Genomic DNA, 20,197 nt, shown 5'->3' with positions numbered 1-20,197 from the left:
TGAATCACTCGACCACCAGGAGTAATTTCTTTTTTCGAATTCAAGAAGAAAGCGAAGTTCTAGCAACAGCAGCAGGGAAAATATTACTGTGTACCTTGTCGGCTTAAGTATTGCAAAAAATGAAAAAGTTTCAAGGTGTTGGAAGCCCTACATTTACAAATGGGTCCATCAACGCTGATATATCCCCTTCAGACGCGTTTTACGACCGACTGCGCTTGAATACGTGAAATTTACATATCTCATGCCAAGGTTTTGGAGACGCAATTTAGAGAAAGTGGATGTGTTTCAATAAATTGCAACGGACTTTACAGCAAGTAACTTCGAATAAACGTAATGAATTACTTAATTATTGTACAGTCGGTCATGCTATATTTGTTTATCGAACGAATTCAACGACTGATTCAAATTGCAGGTAATGGTTATCTGCTGGCGTCAAGCGTTCCTAAAACGTAAAAAAATGACATCTCCCACTAAAGGGAACCATGTGGGGATGCGAAGCAGCGCATCGGTCGACTTAAAGTTCCATTCATCACGGGCACCTTGCCCGATGTTAACGCGTCCTCGCAAGTGGAGCACACCATGAATTCACTGTGGTTGCTGTTGCTGTTACTCGTCCCGAACTCTTGTTGGAGCACGCCACGCGGGTTCATCGCGCGTCTGCAGAATCTCGTTCCCCGACGCCATCACGTGACTGCTGAGAGAGTGTAAGGGGAGAGGTCACAGCGTCTTACCCAGCCCCTTACACAGGCCCGAACGCGCTAGCGCGTGCCGGCACACATGGGTTTGTCTGCGTTACGCCAAGCTAGCACAGCATACGACAGCCCGGGTCGCTAAAGTGCTCTGCACGTATCATCATCAAGGCGGTCGAAGAACAAGAGGAAGAAGACTTCTCCTTGGCGCGAGCGCGCGCTCAGATGGCTATGCCAGGTGGTAGAAAGCGGACGGTCACCAATGGAACTACGGACAAAGCCCAGCGCAAAAGCTGCTTCGCATCTAAAAATGTCACGAAATTCCCGCCAAAATTCCCCACAAAAAGCAATTGCGCGTAGCAAAATATTGCACCTAAAAATGATATGAAGGTACTTTTGGTAAAAAGGATCTTTAATTTACCGTAAACTCAGTGTTCTGCATCTCTTACTTGTGAATAGTGCACAGAAAATAGCAAAAGTGAGTCGCGTCTCTCAACGACGACACCGTGTCTTAAAGAGATACAGTTAGGTTTATTGCGGTTCTGCAGACTACATATGCAGACAATTTCTGAATATTTATACAGGGTGTTTCAAGGAGTGGGCCCGAAAAGCCCAAAAAATAGGGGATATGGGAATGCTTGCTTGCTGCCTTCCTAAATACCTCTTTTTTAATTACTGGAGATAGGCGGTCGGGTCAAATGGGAGCATTGAAGCCCTTCCTGCGAAGAGCCCATTAACGCTCTGAGATTTCGAAAAAGCGGCCACTTGCAATTGTGGCGGAGAAATGAAATTCGAACAGATTCACGGGCAAAACTGACATCGAAGCGACAGTGAGCACAACTAGCAGACGAACAGAATGACGTCACTATTGCTCTTACTTCTACATTTATAAAGATAGGTGAGCCATGCGTGCTCTAATTCCAAGCGCAGCCCGCACACACGCGAAGCGAATTCAATCGGTGGTTGACATAGCGACGCTCACTCCTTCTGGACGTCTCAGAATGATATGGCAGTAGCACTCTTCCGCGTTTCGATCTTTGTTTCGCCGGCACAATTGTTCAGATTTCACCAGTCTGCTGATGTCTGCTGAGTTCATTTAACCTGACTGCCTGTCTTGCTAGTTAAAAAGGTAATTTAATCTTCTCAATTACTGCCGTGATTGATGTCTGTAGCCACCTTAAAGGGGTCATGAAGCACCCCTTGCGCTTGTTGAAAAAACACATCCTGCGGAAAGCTGACACGGCTACGAACTGCTCTGCCAAATATTACAGTCGTGCGCGCCGCGTAAAGGCCACAAGCGGAGCGCGAAGTTGCCGTTTCCTCAGGCGCCCTCTTTTAAAACAGAGGCCGGTTCTCACTCTCGTCGGTGGGCGGGGCGTCTGCCCGTTTACCTGTCGCGTATCTGCCTGTTTACGTCGCAAGAGACATAGCATTCTCATTGGCCGATAGCTGACGTAAATCGAGAGCGGCGTTCGGATCAGATACGCTTCTTGCCGCGGGGTGCCGCCAGTCGCCGGCGCCGCAATCCTCATTGCACGGTAGCCGCACTCGCGCACGCGAATCACAGCGGGAGAGCGATCGCGTTTCATGACGCGCGCTGACGTAACTTCTTTCCCCCGTGCCATCCCTCCCTGTCTAGCTTCCAGTGCGCTCGTCGGTACGAGAATAGAGAGAAAGCGCTGAGAGCGTGCGCCAAACCCCCGTAACTCCGCTCATTCTTGACGGATTCGAGAAATTTTTGAAGCAATCGATTTGGGAAGCAGTAAACTCCGATACTGAGGTCATTAGATAATTACTTGGAAAAGTGGTTCATGACCCATTTAAGATGTCTGCCGCTACAGAAAAAAGTAATTCTAAAGGCAGCAAAGAAACATACCCAATCTCCCATATTTTCGAGGATTTTCGGCCACATTTCCTGAAACATCATTTGTACACGAACCTATACACCAGAGCACGCCTGTCTCGCACCCAGGCTGCTGGCGAGCCGAGCGGATACTCTCGCGCCCAGACGCCGGGCTGACCGGGGCTGCCAAGGCGCGCGCGGGCTGCACCAAGTAAACAGGGCAAACTGCAGTTCTGAGGCTTTAAAGTGCGAAAAAGTACCCGTTCACGCCGCTTCTGCGTATAAGAGCTCGTCTGGGCACTACTGCGTCGTCTTTGGATGCCAAAATAAGCTGCGCAACAAGAGGATATTAGCGTTGTCTGCGACGATTACGACGCGCCACGGAAATAGTGCCGGTGTGGTGTTTTCAGCTTCGCTGCGAGTGGATAACTGTGATTCAAGCAAAAAAATCTAGGAGCCGAGTGAAAATGCGCGAGTAAGTACACTAACAGCGTGTATTCTGCAGTGTGATGCCCGCCTATTTCATTTTGCGAACCTAATTTGTGTGACACGCAGCTGGGTTGAAGGCAGGCGTGAGCTTTGTGTGGGGGTGCACTTCATACCTTTGAGCGTTTCCTTTGACGAAAATCTAGTGCAAGGTAGTGCTTTCAAGCACAAGCAATCAGCATGCTTTACCAGTTTCAACGTAGTATTAAGCTTTAGTGCTTCTGATGGCATCCACGCCTTCGAGATTTCGTCTTCAAAAGGTAATAAATGGCACGGTGCTCCTCAACAGCTGGCCAGTATTTCGTGCTTTCATTTCAGTGTTTGATGTCCCCAAATTTATTTGGACACGAGGCATCCAGCTGCACATAATACATATATTGGCACGTAGGTAAACAGTACTCGCGCCAGTGTCCTTTACGTCGCAGGCGTAGCTAACCGGCTTAACAAAGAGTAGCACAGTTTCGCTTGTAAAGCACCATCGTTACAAGAATAAAATAGCGCAGGTAGCTTCCAAAAGGGATCGCTGAACGATACATCAGGTTATACTCTCTGATAGAACGCTTTTATGACCAAGACGCATTATTGTAAGAGCGCCCGTGAAACAAAAATTACGTTCCGCGAAACTACCCGTAAAGCGTACTCTAATTATTACGCGATGCATGCTGAAATGACGAGCTTTCACAAAACTTTGTGCACAACTTGTAATATGGGGCAACAAAACATCGTTTCACTCTTTCGCGAGCTGCACTGCAATTACGATTCACGCGTACTACAGCGAGAATGTTTTTTTTTAGAAATGTAACAGCGTACGTATCTGACGAGGTTGCTTCCGCAGCCCACTCAGCACGTACTGTATACATTGTGGACTTGCATGAGGAAGATGTTCTTGATGTTCCAATAAAATCAGCGAAAATGTCCAGGCTAGAAAAGACGCGAAACACGCTCTCCGATGGGCTGAGTTTCGGAAGTTTCACATTTGCTCTGTGTAGCGTCTGCTTTCGTGGCAGCCCGCGCGTGTTGTTTCGTCGCGTGTGCGATAGATGGCGCGACGCGCGATGCAAATATGGCGATGCGCATGGAATTCGCTGTGTTCTGGTCTATACATCACGTGAAAGCGTTATGACGGTTAGGATCGCTACCGTGCCACTTACGCTGAAGTTAAGAATAAGATTTCTTCCTTGTGCGTTCCAACTCACCGACAATCCGTGCCAGGGGCTTCACTCCAAGCCGCTCGGCTGCCTGGCGAGTCATCAAAACGCAAGCAGCAGCGCCATCGTTAAGGCCGCTCGCATTTGCAGCCGTAATGGTACCTGTAAGGAAGCGACGCCAGTGCAAGTGCAACGCAACTTTGAGTATTATATATCCAAGTATTTTTTGTTACACGTCTTCGTTTTTATGCAGGAGGCCCAATATCAGTAAGGCGTCATAACCAAAAGCTAGTAGGGGACCCAGCTACAAATATACGTGTAGGGAGCTGTCATCCATAATGCTAATGCAACAAAGCAAAACAAGGCCAATCAGATGTGATGATGAACAAGAAAGACTTCTCGTATAAAAATTAACTGCAATGAAAAAATAGCATACGTTACAAACGGTAGCATGAGTCTCATGGGTAAATAAGTAGAACAGCAAGGTAAGACACTTGCCAGTGAACACAGTACTACGTGTTCAAGAATAGTCGTACGCTGTTCAACAAAATAGAAAGCACAAGGAACTTACCAGTTATTAAGGCGATAATATTAATTCACATCAATACCTTTCCATAATAAGCAACTTGTTCCGAGAGTCCTTTATACCACGCTACATACAGTTCCGAACTTTTGTTCTTTAATACTGTAGCAGTCGCTTAGAATAGATGTATGCTAATTGTAAAAACCACGGATGTCATGCATTCATAAGGCACCCCCCACCCCACACACACACAGGCAAAGAGATGTGCCTTGTGTGTGTCCGCATTGCCAAAACATTGTAAGTTCCTGATATCGAAAGTACATCGCCTCTACCATGTGTTAGAGATGTACGATGATTCGAGAGACGGGAGGAAAAGACTGAAAAAAAAACAGCGGTCACTTTAACAAAACAACATTTATTTAGGTAAAGTAAAGAAAACGGCTGGAGAGACAAGAATACGGCGTCCCCCCAGTTACACTGCCGTCCCTCTTCTGCCTTCTCCCGGAACCCGCGCACAGTCGCACGCCTTCATTGACCGCAGGGGTTAACTTCGGTGTCACATTACAGCTCCGGCCACCGGCCGGCTCGGCTCGGCTAGCACAGTGGTCGTGGCCTGGCGCCATCTTTCGAGCCCCGTCTCAAGAGCGCGCACAGATGTCGCCATAGAAATGAGTTTGTTTTGTCTCTCGGTGTCTTGTAAATTCTTCAGGCAATTCGTATGTTCATTTTTAGGCCTACATTAATTATCTCTCTGTTTAATTCCTGATTATTCTTTTTCAACGAACTCCAAACAATCATTGAGGAAATAAACCAAGAAAGTATTAAAATAAGCCTAAAATGAACACGATCAAAACAAAGATAATGCTCGATAGCCTGGCGAAAGAGAAGGAGTTCACCATTGGAAACCAAAGATTGGAGTGTATGCAAGGATATGTACACCTAGGACAAATACTGATCACGAGAGCCTAATGACGAAAAGAAAATTCACCGAAGAATAAGGATGGGCTGCAGCGCATCCGGCAGGCACTCCCAAATAATGCCAGGGAATCTGCCACTGTCATTACAGCGAAAAGTATACAACCACTGCATAATGTCAGTTCTAACGTGGAACTGGCTAGAATGGCTGAAACATGGAGGATAACAAGGCAACTAGAGAAAAAGTTGAGGAGCATGCAGTGCACAATGGAACGAAAAATGACAGGAGTAACATTTAGAGGTCGGAGGACGGCAGAATGGGTCAGGCAACAAACAGGGGTAGCAGATATCCTAGCTGACATGAAGCGGAAGAAATGGACTTGGGAATGCGTAGGACAGAGAACCGGTGGACAGTAAGAACAACCGAACGGTTATGAAGGGATGGGAAAAGCTGTCGAGGAAGGCAGGGTGTTAGATGTAGCGACCGCATGAAGAATTTCGTAGGGATGAATAGGAACCAGCTCGCACAGGATACGATAAACAGGAGATCATTGGGGGATGCCTTTGTCCTGCACTGGACCGAAACATGCTGACAGTGATGGTGAGGCACTGTGCAGATGGGGGTCCCAAAGGCAAGTGACTGCGGCGGCATCCTCGGTCGACAACAGTAACAACAAAAAAGAATTTTTATAGTAAATATAGGTGTGGGTTAACCATGCAAGAATAAACAGAAGTACGAGTAAGCCGAAGTCACAGAATCCAATACAGTAGAAACAATTAGCAATTGTATAGAAAGGTCGTAACTAAATGTCAGAAGACGTTAACGATCAACAAACTTTTTGCTTTTGCAATCTACGTCAGCGGTCTCAAACACGTGGCCCGGCCGGCACATGACACTCTTCTTCTCATATTTCTTTTTTATTTTCTTAATAAGTATGTTCATGAGCTACACCGATATGACTGGTCTGAAGCATTTCTTTTTTTCTCACGCCATGTTTTGAAACGAAGCGTGAAGCTCTGCATTTTAGAATAAGCGTGCACATTGCAGCAATTCTGGAGATTGTTGCCAACATGTTTCTCGAATACTGACTGCAAATCCACTTCAGAAATGACCCGTACACGAGATACGGGAATGGCCTTCTTTCAAATGGCAACGTTAGCTGACATAGGGTCGTGCACGAGTACAACCTTTGTGTCCGCCTTTTTGAAAGCGTCTGCCAAAAATGCAGATTACTCAAGAAAAAAAAAGCCGCATCGATAGAGATTAATGGCTGAGCCTGCGAACGGTTAATCGTTAGTCAAATGATCAATTTAATCGGTCCTCCCTAGGCCAGAACGTTGCCATCAGGCCCATCGCCGGGCTCGCTCAGCCTTTGGCGCTGTGGAGACTTGGGCGCCCTCTAGTCAATCACTTGTCAAACGCTTGCTTTCCAAACAACAACGTATGCACCCTCGTTTACGACGTATTTTAACACGAAAGTGTTTTATGCCGGGGTCCACCAAGCATAGAGTTTCCTACAATACTTACTAGAGGGAACTCTGGCGCTAGTGTCTATGGGAGCTGCAACGCATGACGCTTCAGCCAGCATGGGAATGATGGGTAGTACACAAATTTGTCTAAACTTCGTACTTTCGGCTCCGTTTGGCTCTGCGTCGGCTGCATCCGCTTTGTCGCAAAACAAATTTCAGTAAAAGTCAGCAGTTTCACTTCGCCACTTTATCTTCTTTAGTCTCACCGATTCAAATCTGGTCACGAAGTTCACAACGACTTATATCTTTCACATATTCTCATTCGCGGCGGGCGGAGCCGGAGCAGGGCGGTGCCGCCGTCTGTGAGAGGTGAAAAGAAGTAATGCTTCACGATCGACACTTACTAGCGCTTACTCCGAGATTGCACGCGATATCGGAGGTCATGGTTAAAGCGTCTCGGTATCAGAGAGGTAGACTGGCCGCGCTGGCGTCGCCGAGGCACGCTTGACGCAGTTACGTTCTTTGCCTTTGGCTTCGTGTTAGCGTGCGTCGGCTCATCGGAGTAGTGCAGCTTCCACGTGCACCAACAGGATTTCTCCACCGCCGACTGCTTCAATTGCGAGAGCACCGACTAACAAACTTCTGCAATACGCGTTGCAGAAAGAACGCGATTTCGACGGGCGAATGTCGTGCCTTGGTGGAGCGAGAGCAGCGCCTGCGAGACAGAGGCCAGCGGGACGCACGCGTTTGCGGCTCATGCTACGAACCTCTACCTCCCGTGTTGCTGAAGCGTAGTGTGTCGTAGTGTATGCATGAGCGCAGGCGTCGGTCACCCATTGCTAGAAAGCGCACACCGTGCCGTTTCTGTCCTTAATTGACGACGCTTTGAAGAAGTGCATACCGGGTACCAGTGTTGATTATGAGCTTGTTGATATCATCCTTACGCGGGATTCACGAATCACTGTGTCCAAATATATGTTCACACCGTCAGCTACCACAACGGTTTAATCATGATCATGGGCGTTAGTCGTCGCGATAGACACATGCTGTCAACATGGGTGCATCCACGTCAAACGGTGCTATAGCTGCCAAACACGAATAGACATTGTACAAGCTCTCATATATCATTACACAATAAGCCCTACTTCTGTGAAGACACGTTTCACTTTCGTGTTATACCGATTCCTATGACGGAGGGATCAGCCATGTTTTTTTTGTACCACTTTTCTGCCACGGCTTTCTGGTGACAGCGCGGTCCATCGAGGCAGGTAGTGCCACAAAGAAACACACCTGTAATGCTCACGCATTACAATTGATGCTGTTTAGAGAACTATGTTCCAGCTCACTGTAGTACTGTCATGCTCTGTTGTGCGGTACTGACGTGCACAGGAGAATTACTTATCGAGCCGAAAGCCTTAGATGCCTCATCAAACGCGAAAATAAACCGTCGGCGTCAACGAGAGAGATGCAAAAAACATGGCTGATCCCTCCGTCATAATAGTCGGTATAACACGAAAGTGAAACGTATCTTCACAGAAGCAGTGCTTATTATGTAGTGATATATGAGAGCTTGTACAATGTCTATTGGGGCTTCGCAGCAATAGCACCGTTTGACGTGGATGCACCCACGTGGACGTGTAGTGGCACATCTCCATCGCGACGACTAACGCCCATGACCATGATTTAACCATGGTGGTAGGTGAAGTTTTAACAGCGAAGCTCTTCAGAAAATCATTCCTTGTCCGACAAACCAAAAAACCATCATCATTATAAACGGATATGTGCTACAGAAATTGGGCTGATCTCACTACTGACCACTGGTCCCCTAAAAATGAAGGAGGCAACAGTTAGCCCAACAACAAACGGCGGCGAAGCGACTGCGACGAGCCGAAGACCCCGAGTACGTACAACGAGAGAATACTAAGCAACAGGAAAGGCAAAGACGGATGCGAGAGGACCCCGAAGCGATGGAAGGCCTAAGGCAACGGCGACGTGCCCGTTGATATATGAGACGTGCGAACGCTTGGTTTCAGCGCTAGTTTCTGTCTCTGGAGATTGGACATCCGTGTCGTGTGTGTGACTTTCTGTAGTTAACTGGAAACTCTCTGCGCTGATAATCAACTTAGAAACAACCTAGCATCACCTAGCTAAAGCCTCAGCGACCTAGAACCAACCAGCATCACCTAGCTGAGGCCTAGAAACAACCGTGCAGAAGCAACCCGATCAGTCTCCAGAATCGACGAGTTTCGCTGCTTCAAGCCTTGGGCGGCTTAGTGCAAACTTCGCCAATTTTTTAACATATACCTATAGACACAGCGTATCGTGAGTCCCGCGCATAGATGACATCAAGAAGCACATAATAAACACTGGTGCGCGAATGCACTTTTCGAAGCGTCATGAAGCAAGGGGTGAAACGGCACAGTATGCGCTCCCGAGTAATAGGGCAACCTAAGCCTGTACTCATGCATACACTACCACACTGCACTTCCGAAACACGCGAGGCAGAAATTCGTAGCTTGCGCCGCGAAAGCGCGCAGGCGTTCCGTGTCCCGCTGGCCTCTGCCTCGCTCCACCAAGGCCGGCGCCCGTCGACATCGTTGCTTTTCTGTAGCGCTTATTGCAGCCGTTTTATTAGTCGGTGCTATCGCACTCGAAGCAGTCGGCGGCGAAACACCGTTGGGCACGTGTGGAAGCAGCACTACTTCGACAACGAGCCCGTCACGCGCTAACACGAAGCGAAAGGCAAGAACGTAACTGCGTGTACGGCGACTCTACGATGCTAGCGCGGCCACTGTTTTTCGCTGGCATCTGGACGATTTAACCATATCCTTCGAGATTCTCGGAGGCAGGGGCGTAGCCAAGGGGGGGGGGGGTTGGGGGTTCAAACCCCCCGAAATTTCTCAGTTTAGCCTGCATATATTACACGCACACATACAAACGGACGCACGAACATACACAAAGTATGGTTGAACCCCCACCCCCCGAAAAAAATTTCTGCTGCGCCCCTACTCGGAGGCCATGCTTTAACTTCGTCGTCGCCGAAACGTTCTCTATCGGCGCTAGTTAGTGCCATGCCGCATTACTACCCTACATTGCTCACATACGGCGGCACTGCCCCGCGCCGCCAACAGAGAGCACCGGACGAGAGAGAATGTGTGACAGGTATAAAGCGCGTTTGTGGAGGTCGTGCATCTGCCTCGGTAGTTTAGTGGGTAGAACGCCGACCGCTTATCGTCGTGATCCAAGAGGTCGTATGTCCCTTAACCCGATCAGATTCCCGGCGGGGGAACTATTTCTTACAATATTTTCTTTCCCATCCGTTAGTGTTCATTTTATCAACGTCATATCCGTGACGGAAATGCGTCAGTAAAGTCTTGGTGGACCCCGGCATAAAGCACCTTTGTGTTAAAAACCATCATCACGTTCTTCACATGATGTCGTCAAAGGTTCACATCGACTGCGGTGGTGGTGAAAAGCATTTATTTACAGGACATCTTTAGAGGTTCCTACAGACTAGGTGGAGTGCGCAAAAACAGGTTGGGTGTAGAGAGCTTGCAATGCCTTCGATCCTGGAAGCAGTGCAAAAGCACGTTAGGTGCAGAGAGCTTTCGGAGGGGGCAGATCAATACATAGACTGAGAAGAAGTTGGCTTTCGCGTTCGAGTCGTCTTGGGCAAATGCTTAAGGGACCCTGCGTACTTTTCAACTGTCCCTTAACCCAATCAGAACTACAGCTCCGTCACTTCTCTTTGAAGCCAATCATAAAGGCACACTTAGCTTAAGTTACTGTGTAAAGCCTCCGTGCTTAATCTGGTTATATCGCGGAGTTCTGCTAACTACCCAAATAGGTTCACTCGAGAACTGCACATTGTAATGTACTGCAAAATAGAAATTGCGTTTCCATTTCATCCTTTAACCTAACGAATACGCGGTAATGAAAATGTCTGGAATGGTATGGATTTAAGGTCTGCTACGAATACCTCTTGAAGCAAGGGGCAGGTTTACTGTGCTGCTATACGTGTGATTAACCCTCCATGTGATCAAATCTTTTCCTTCTCAGTCGATGTATTGACCCTTGCCCTCCACCCCTCCGAAAGCTTTATGCACCTAAGGCTGTTTAGCACTGCCTCCAGAATCGGAAGCAATGCGACTTCCTGCGCCTCACCTGGTATTGCACTGCCTCCGGGATCGGCACACATTTGACCATGCGATGATTTCGAGCGATGGTGTCTTCACGTGACGCCATCTTATTTGCCGTCTTAGTGGCGTCACCGTGATGTCATTATAGCATCACAAATTTGGCGATCTGTGGCGTCGTGATGACGTCATCAACAAATCTTTTGCATCATTGGCGTAGGCGCCGATGGTCACTGTTCTAGTTTGATAAGGCATGTAAGGCTTCCGCCTTAAATTATAACTTTTCCCTATTAATGAGAACGCCAACAGGCAAAAAAGAGTGTTCCACACTCGCCGCCATGGCTGCGATTGGCGCTGACTAACACTCCTAGGTTTAAATCAACATATATACCCCAGAAAGTGGACGGGAGGATGACCGCCGCCGTAGCTCAGTGGTAGAGCATCGGACGCGTTATTCGAAGGTCGCAGGTTCGGTCCCTGCCGGCGGCAAGTCATCTTTTCGTCCACTTTACTTTCTTCACATTTATATTCTAAATACTACAGATAACACCCCCTGTACTTTCCTTGGCGTTATTGTCTGTTAGTTCTCATTAATATTGTGTCTAACAAAGATAAACGAGCCCTTGAAAAATCATCTGCTTTCCTTCTAACTTTTCCCTAGGAAATACAAAGCACAAATACAACTTTCGTAGCACTTTGCCGAAGTGCTACACTAATTCCCACTAATTATCTGACTCCAATATGATCATATACCACCCTTAGCTCAATATATTTCATTCATCTCTCTCTCTCTCTTTATATATATATATATATATATATATATATATATATATATATATATATATATATATATATATATATACATACAGGGGGGTTATGAGAAGTACCACAAAGGGCCTGATACTGTAGGAAGGTATTTGAGACACGGCGTACGTTTTAGCGTAGTTCAATTCGACGTGTGGGCCGTGGGACCGGCCTACACCTGGCCAGACGAAGGCCGGTCCCACGGCCGTAACGTCGACTTAAACTGTGCTAAAACGTCCCTACTGAAAAAACCTATATGGTTTCATACAGGATCCGTGTGGTTTTATACAGGACTTACAGGATTAAATATAGGAATTGTATAGGACCGTATGGGGGTATATAGGATCCAAATGGGACCTAAACAGGACCCATATGGCGGTATATAGGACGCAAGTAGGACCTACAGAGGACCCATATGGCGGTATATAGGACTCAAATAGGACCTCCAGAGGACCCATATGGCGGTTATAGGATACAGATAGGGCCGGCCAGGACCTATATGGCGGCATATAGGATCAACACAGGAGTTGTTTTCTTTCATCCGCTCTCATTCAAACCTGTCACAATCTCATCCTGATCAATAGTTCGCCTTTTTATCTCTATAAGTGGCAGGACAGCACCTAATTCTCAATGTTATATTCAAATTCCCTTTCATCTCACTCTAGCTCTCGAACCAGCTGGCTTTTTTTTTTTATCTTGACAAGTGGCAGTGCAGCACATTATCATCTGCTTTCATCTACACCTCGTACAACATCTTTTTGCACGCGCACCCCTTACAAAAATGCACTTTGCGTGTCAATTGACCCCGAACCGAGGCCTTTTTGACTCAATAGCTGGTCAATTAAACGGCAGCTTCTAATGAGTGCCCTCAATAAACATTGAATTGACATTAGGTTTGAAATATTCAGTTGACTCTCACTCATTTTATTTTTAATTGACATACATTAAGAAGTTTTAATTGACCCACGGTCACTAGACATTTAATTGACCTAGTATTGAGCGCTCTCAATGAGGGATGTTGACACCTACATTAGCTTCTGGGGTAGAATTCACAAAACTTATTGTGTGTGTGCGTGCGTGCGTGCGTGTGTGTGTGTGTGTGTGTGCGCGTCATATGGCCAGCACCACTATTGGCTGCAGTTTTCTCTTACGCATATTTTTCCATTTTTTTATAAGACACGTTCGTTAATAAGGGTCCTGAATTAGGCATAAACCAAACTTGAGGATACAGTTACAGCACTAAGTGGAGCAGCATTGCATTACATAAAACTGCATGCAAGCATATGCTTTCAGGCACTGACTGTGCGGCGCACGTGTTTCTGAACTGTGTAGACGGATCGTGTCGCGGTCAAGTGCGACACGTGCATTTGCTTCAATGATTCGCTAAAATGCTGCCTTCCAAAATTAGCAAAAGTACCTTGATTCAATGTTTATCGGAATGTGTATTCAATGCTTTGACAGGCAGTGTCTTTATTATTATTATTTTATTACTATTTATTCATGAGAAGTACGATAACAAGGGGATAAACACGTCGTGGTAGCCGGCTTACGCGAAAAGAATGCGGATTCGACGAACGCGTCTTTCACCGGTCGTGCATTTTTAAGCTGCTCTCCCGACCGTGGGGGGGAAAAGGCGCGCCCTATTGTTCCGAAACTCGCCTGTCTGGTAAGTCGCGGGCGGTAGTCTTTGCACGTGGCGAGACCATGAGGGGCGAAGAATTCTGAGAACGCACGTCGCCAACTTTCGCTGCACAGGTGCAAGGAGGCCCGTCTACTGTTGCGATCAAGAAAATAACGCGAGAAAAGATCAATTTGTATTTATGGGTGCTAATATTTCGCCATGAAAACTTGATAGTTCACAATAAGCTTCGCAGAATTTATTGGCAGTTACACCAGTGTAAATTTCTGACGGTCACTTTAGTTCTTGTTGTGTATCCCTCCGCGCCGCACTTCCTTCTTCAGAATTGCTCACCAGGCGTCACGAGTGCGGACGTGGTTCGTAACTTGCGATCTCTCTTGCTTCTGATTTCGTGGACATCGAGTACCGCGATGTGCACAGGCTATCAGCGAAGAGTGAGAACATACTTCACTCATGTGCTGCAATTGAGGCCGTACATGGAAGTTTGTTTCGGCGGAACGGTTGTTCACCAGACCCAGCATCGCAACTTCCTGCGGAAAAATGGACACCACAGCCTACATGCAAGACTCCATCGCAGCTTCCCTTCTGCAAAGCTGCCGAGACAGCTACCGTCACCATGATGTGCCATCAACATTTTCTGTATTTGCTGGATATCCAAATCACGCGCCTCTGTTGATTATCTTTGAAGGTAAGTTTATCATTTTCACTGCCTTCGTACGTTCTACTCGAAAGTCATGAAAACTGAAAAAAAGTATTGTGCGTTGGATGTTGTATCAGTATGAAACTACGTACTATTGTGGTTTGCATCATTAAACCGTCCCTCTTCTAACCCTATGACACGCTATGTACACAATAGTGTACACCACCTGTTTTTGCTAACTGTGTCAACTAGGGGCTAAGAAGGAGTATTTCATGCAATGAGTATTTCATGCTTCATTAATTTCGCTTAATGTAATGACATTCATTTTTACCATACATGTGGACTTATGAGTGCTTAAAATTCCTTCACATTCCTGCTCATTATTCCACAGATGCCTTCAACAAGTATGTGGCCGAGAAGCCCAACGAAGTGCCGGGAGCTGAACGTTTGAAAAAGATGAACCGTTTTATTGCGGAAATGCTTAAAGATTTAAATAAATAATCAGTTACCAAATATTCTTGCCTGAATCGTTTTTCTTTAAGTATATATGTAAGTGCAACAGTGAATTCTTACAATTCTTATAATTAGACTGCTGCGAGATATCATTACAGCTTGAATTGCTGTATATATTTGCTTTTATTATACGCTTCATAAACTGGCATGTCCTTATCAATATGTTCCTTTGCTGCACGTCATTGTGACCCAAATCGCTGATTCGGCCCATATTACCCATATCACCTGTAACACCCATATAATCCACCTACCTGTATCACCTATACTACCTGTATCACCTATACGACCTATATCACCTATACGACCTATATCACCTATACAACCTATATCACCTATAAACCTGTATCCCCTATACGACCTGTATCCAATAACATCATATGTATGGGTCCTGTATATATAGGAATTTTCAGTAGGGGTACGCCGTGTCTCAAATACCTTCACACACACACACACACACACACACACACACACACACACACACACACACACACACACACACACAAATATATATATATATATATATATATATATATATATATATATATATATATATATATATATATATATAAACCGCATCCTCAGAAGGCACCACAACATTCTACTTGAAGCGACAAGTTACGATGTGTTTTCCCGGAACCTCCACGCGTTGTCTACAGACGGGCGAAAAACATTAGAGATATTGTAACGTCCTCTTAAGTCAACACTCCTGAATTCACAGGCACGGCCCTGCAACAAGCCTAGGTGCAAACTCTGTCCAATGATGAACAAAGTGTCCACCGTCACAAGTACCGCGTCTTCGTTTTCTTATCAGATAAGAGGGCAACTTCAACTGTGACAGCGCGAACATATCTACCTTCTCGAGTGCACCTTATGCCATGCACAGTACATTGGTCAAACTGAGACTCGCGTCTCAGGATGAGAATCAATAATCACAGAGCACACGTAAAGGCTCTACCGCACCTTCCTCTATCTAAACATGTTAATAACCTTGGCCACCCCTTCCATACATTTTCCGCGGCGGTACTCCCAATCCAATTTCAAGACCCATTATGACCGGGAGGCTCGTGAATCATACCTGATCCACAAATTTAACAGTGTCTCTGGTGGCATAAATGAAAGCATAGGCCGACTATCATGCTTGACCTGCAACGAACCCGAAAAATTTGATTCTGCCGGCAACTAGGTGACCGATTCCCAAGAAACTTTTGTACTCGGGATGCAGAATTTGAAGCATCCGTTTACCCTGATGTGCATGCATGTACACATGTGATTAGACATGTCGCGCATTGTGCTATTCGAGCCTGGACCCATTTCTTGATAAATACATATGTCATTCAGTTTGGTACTGTGATTACGGGTATTACGTGAGTGCTCGTTCCCCCCTTCCTGCAAGTACGAATGCGGTACCCCCCCTCTTTTTTTTTCCGCTTGAACATCGGTTGTTGGTTTATATGAGTAGGTATGTGCATGTGTATGTATATCCGTATGTATCTATATGTGTGTGTGCATGTACGGATATGTACATGTATATGTATATGTTTATCATGTCTCTTGATTGAAAGAAATATGTCATGTGCCCACACATTGCGCCTAACAGCAGCTGTCCTCAATCTTGTTCACCGGCGAGTCGTACCCTTCTTTTTGAGGGAGGGCTATGGTCATTACCGCGAGCAACTGCAAGATGCCCGCGGAGACCGGTCGACTTCAAAAGCCGTACCGAACCCCCTTCTCTAAAAGGCGCATGGATGGGCAAACACTTAACTGCTTTTGACGCGCTTTTTGAAGGTAGCAAGGAAACGCGTGCGGCACGTTTACATCCGGCGTCCGTGAGCGTATTCTCCTTTAGTCCCGTAGTTGATGGGTCTCCCCATTTAGCGTGGTAAGTGCGTTCGCATCTTTGTCATTTTTTCTTTTTTTTTCCCCTCCGCCTCTCGTTCCGAACCACACACGTAGGTTCGTTTCGCTGTTTGTTATTTATTTTGTGTATGTTCTGACCCCGCCTATACTCTACTCTTCACAGAGTGCAATGCTGTGTGTGTCACCTTGCATCCGTGTCGCTCTCTCCCTGGGATTTGTTTGCTGTTGTTGTTGTTCTGGCCCCTCCCATGTCATAGTCCAACGAATCACGATGGTGTGTATACATCTATGTATTGACAAAATCTGTACTTAAACCCGTACGCCATGTACGAATGCATTCTTTGATAAAGGCCGGTCCCCGGTCGAAAGCTCAGAATAAATGTTATGTTTTTCACTGTGACTAGTTTTCTTTCATATAATTAAACCAATAGCCAGGAACATTCTTTCGAAACCCTATATATATATATATATATATATATATATATATATATATATATATTGTTAAGGTGTTTAATAGACAGCACTCAACGACAATGAGTAATGGCGAGTCACGGCAAGGCACGAACTCCCTGCGCGAGCGGCGTTCTTTCTTCAAGCAACCAAAGAGGATGACCCACTAGAAGGCGCTGGAGAGGGTAACCCATTACCATGTCCCAAGGCTTCTCTACAATTACCCTGGGTACGAAAAGGGAGCCGTCCGGCGACCTAACAGCTCGTCACTATGAGTGGGTCATAGTAGGCCTTGAGGCGCTCCACGTTGACAATGTCGCGCCCTCGACGGCGCATGTCCGAAGCTGGTTCGATGGGTTCGATCAAGTAGTTGACCGGGGATGTGCGCTCGACGACCCGGTATGGGCCTTCGTATTTCGGCAGCAGTTTTGAAGAAAGGCCACTTGCAGTGGTAGGGACCGAGAGCCATACGAGCGCTCCAGGAAGGAACGTGGGTTCAGAAGTGGTGGTGCCATCGCGAATGCTCTTCTGCAGCTCTGTTCCTGCGTCGTAAATGTCTTGGCAAGCTCGCGACACTCTTCAGCGAGCCTGGCTGTGTCAGAAATAGGCGCACACTCAGATGAATCCGGCTTGTATGGAAGTATCGTGTCGGTGGTGTGCGACGGGTGCCTTCCGTACAGTAAGAAGAACGGTGAAAAACCAGTAGTGCTCTGAGGGGCGGTGTTATAGGCGTAGGTGACGAAGGGCAGAATGGCATCCCAATTGGTGTGGTCGGCGGCGACGTACATTGACAGCATGTCGCCGAGCGTGCGGTTAAAGCGTTCGGTGAGGCCATTCGTCTGCGGGTGGTAAGCAGTAGTTTTGCGGTGAACAGCATGGCACCCTTTCAGAATGGCTTCCACGACTTCCGATAAGAAGACACGGCCTCGGTCGCTGAGAAGCTCTTGGGGTGGACCGTGACGCAGTATGAATCGGTGTAGTAGGAAGGAGGCAACATCGCGCGCTGTAGCCGCTGGGAGGGCGGCGGTTTCGGCGTATCGCGTTAGATGGTGAACAGCGACGATGGCCCAGCGGTTACCAGCCGAACTCAGAGGAAGTGGTCCATACAAATCGATGCCCACGCGCCCGAACGGACGGTTAGGGCAGGTAATGGTTGTAGACCTGCTGGCGACACGTGCGTTGCAGGTTTTCGGCATTGGCAATCGAGGCAGGAGCGAAAGAACTTCTGCACGTAGCGGTACATCCCACGCCAGAAGTATCGTTGTCGAATGCGGTGGTAAGTTTTGGTTACCCCAGAGTGCGCGCATTGCGGGTCGGAGTGGAAGGCCTCGCATATATCAGAACGCAGACTGCTGGGTATCACTAGTAGCCACTGGCGGCCGTCGGCGTTGTAATTGCGTCGGTGCAGGAGGTCGTCACGAACGGCGAAATGGTGGGCTTGACGACGTAACGCGCGATTGGATGGTGTTTCCGTCGGATCAGTGAGCAAGTCGATCAGCGAGGTGATCCATTTATCCTTGCGCTGTTCGGTACCGATGGTGTGAACGCTGATTGAAGCAACAGCTATGTGAGATACTGAGCAGGGGGCATTGTCGTCAGGCAAGGGAGAGCGCGAGAGGGCGTCGGCGTCAGCATGCTGGCGTCCGTTGCGGTACAGCACGCGGATGTCGTAGTCCTGCAGGCAAAGTGCCCAGCGGGCGAGACGGCCTGAGGGATCCTTCAATGACGACAGCGAGCATAGTGCATGATGGTCGGTGACGACATCAAATGGGCGACCATACGAATAAGGTCGAAACTTTGTAAGGGCCCATATGATCGCCAGGCACTCTTTTTCCGTGACTGAGTAATTGGTCTCGGCTCTGGTAAGCGTACGGCTTGCGTATGCCACGACATATTCGGGGAACCCTGGTTTGCGTTGCGCAAGGACGGCGCCGAGGCCTACACCGCTGGCGTCCGTGTGTACCTCCGTAGGGGCCGTAGGGTCATGGTGACGTAGTATGGGAGGAGACGTCAACAAACGATGGAGCTTTGCGAACGCGTCGTCACACTCGGACGACCACGAATTTAGGGGTCCGTTACTTCCAAGGAACTTCGTCAGCGGCGATATGATGGTGGCAAAGTTTCGTATGAAGCGTCGAAAGTATGAACACAGTCAGACGAAACTGCGCAGTTCTTTCGGCCACGACCCGAAGCTTGGCCGGATCGGGAAGGATTCCGTCTTTGGACACGACGTAGCCGTGGATTGTCAGCTGCCGTCCCGCAAATCGGCACTTCTTCAGATTCAGTTGGAGGCCGGCGTTGCTCAAACGTGTCAAAACATGCCGCAGACGTTGGAGATGCGTGGAGAAGTCCGGAGCGAAGACGACGACGTCGTCCAGGTAACACAGGCACGTGTGCCATTTCAAGTTACGCAGAACGGTGTCCATCATGCGCTCGAAGGTCGCGGGCGCATTACACAGACCGAACGGCATGACGTTGAACTCGTACATGCCGTCGGGCGTGACAAAGGCTGCCTTTGGTCGAGCGTCATCAGCCATGGGTACTTGCCAGTACCCCGAGCGCAAATCGAGAGATGAAAAGAATTCTGCTCCTTGGAGGCTGCCAATCGCGTCGTCGATTCGCGGCAGTGGATAAACATCCTTACGGGTGACCTTGTTGAGCCGTCTGTAGTCCACACAGAACCGCACAGAACCGTCCTTCTTCGTAACGAGAACAACAGGAGACGCCCATGGGCTGTCGGAGGGCCGAATTACATCGCGTCGAAGCATATCGTCCACTTGCTCGTTAATTACCCGGCGTTCTGTGGGAGACACGCGATATGGACGTTGCCGCAGTGGTTGTTGGGCGCCAGTGTCGATGCGACGCGTAACAGCGGACGTGCGGCCGAGGGAAGTTTGCCCGACGTCGAAAGAATGACGAAATTCATCCAACAAGCACAGAAGCTGCGAACGCTGGACCGACGTAAGGTTGTCAGCAATGGAGGGACCAAATACATCAGTAGGTGACGAATCAGACGTGGAAACAGTACTGATGGTGCGGGAACTGGTACAGTGCGAGTCATCGGGTGCGTCAGAACTTGTGCGT

At 47.7% G+C, this 20,197-nt stretch overlaps 1 protein-coding gene across 1 annotated transcript in view; it reads right to left on the bottom strand.

The window, feature by feature from the left end:
• LOC119405312 (acetyl-CoA acetyltransferase A, mitochondrial) overlaps nucleotides 1-20,197 on the bottom strand; it is a 98,835-nt gene that overhangs the window by 8,923 nt on the left and 69,715 nt on the right. The window contains exon 10 of the mRNA XM_049419254.1: nucleotides 4,215-4,328. Coding sequence (XP_049275211.1) covers nucleotides 4,215-4,328 — 114 coding nt within the window. The remainder of the gene's footprint in view (nucleotides 1-4,214; nucleotides 4,329-20,197) is intronic.

The sequence above is a fragment of the Rhipicephalus sanguineus genome, chromosome 9, assembly GCF_013339695.2.
Source record: "Rhipicephalus sanguineus isolate Rsan-2018 chromosome 9, BIME_Rsan_1.4, whole genome shotgun sequence".
NCBI lineage: Eukaryota > Metazoa > Arthropoda > Arachnida > Ixodida > Ixodidae > Rhipicephalus > Rhipicephalus sanguineus.
Note: the sequence above shows the minus strand (reverse complement) of the source record. Positions and strands in the feature narration are given on the sequence as shown.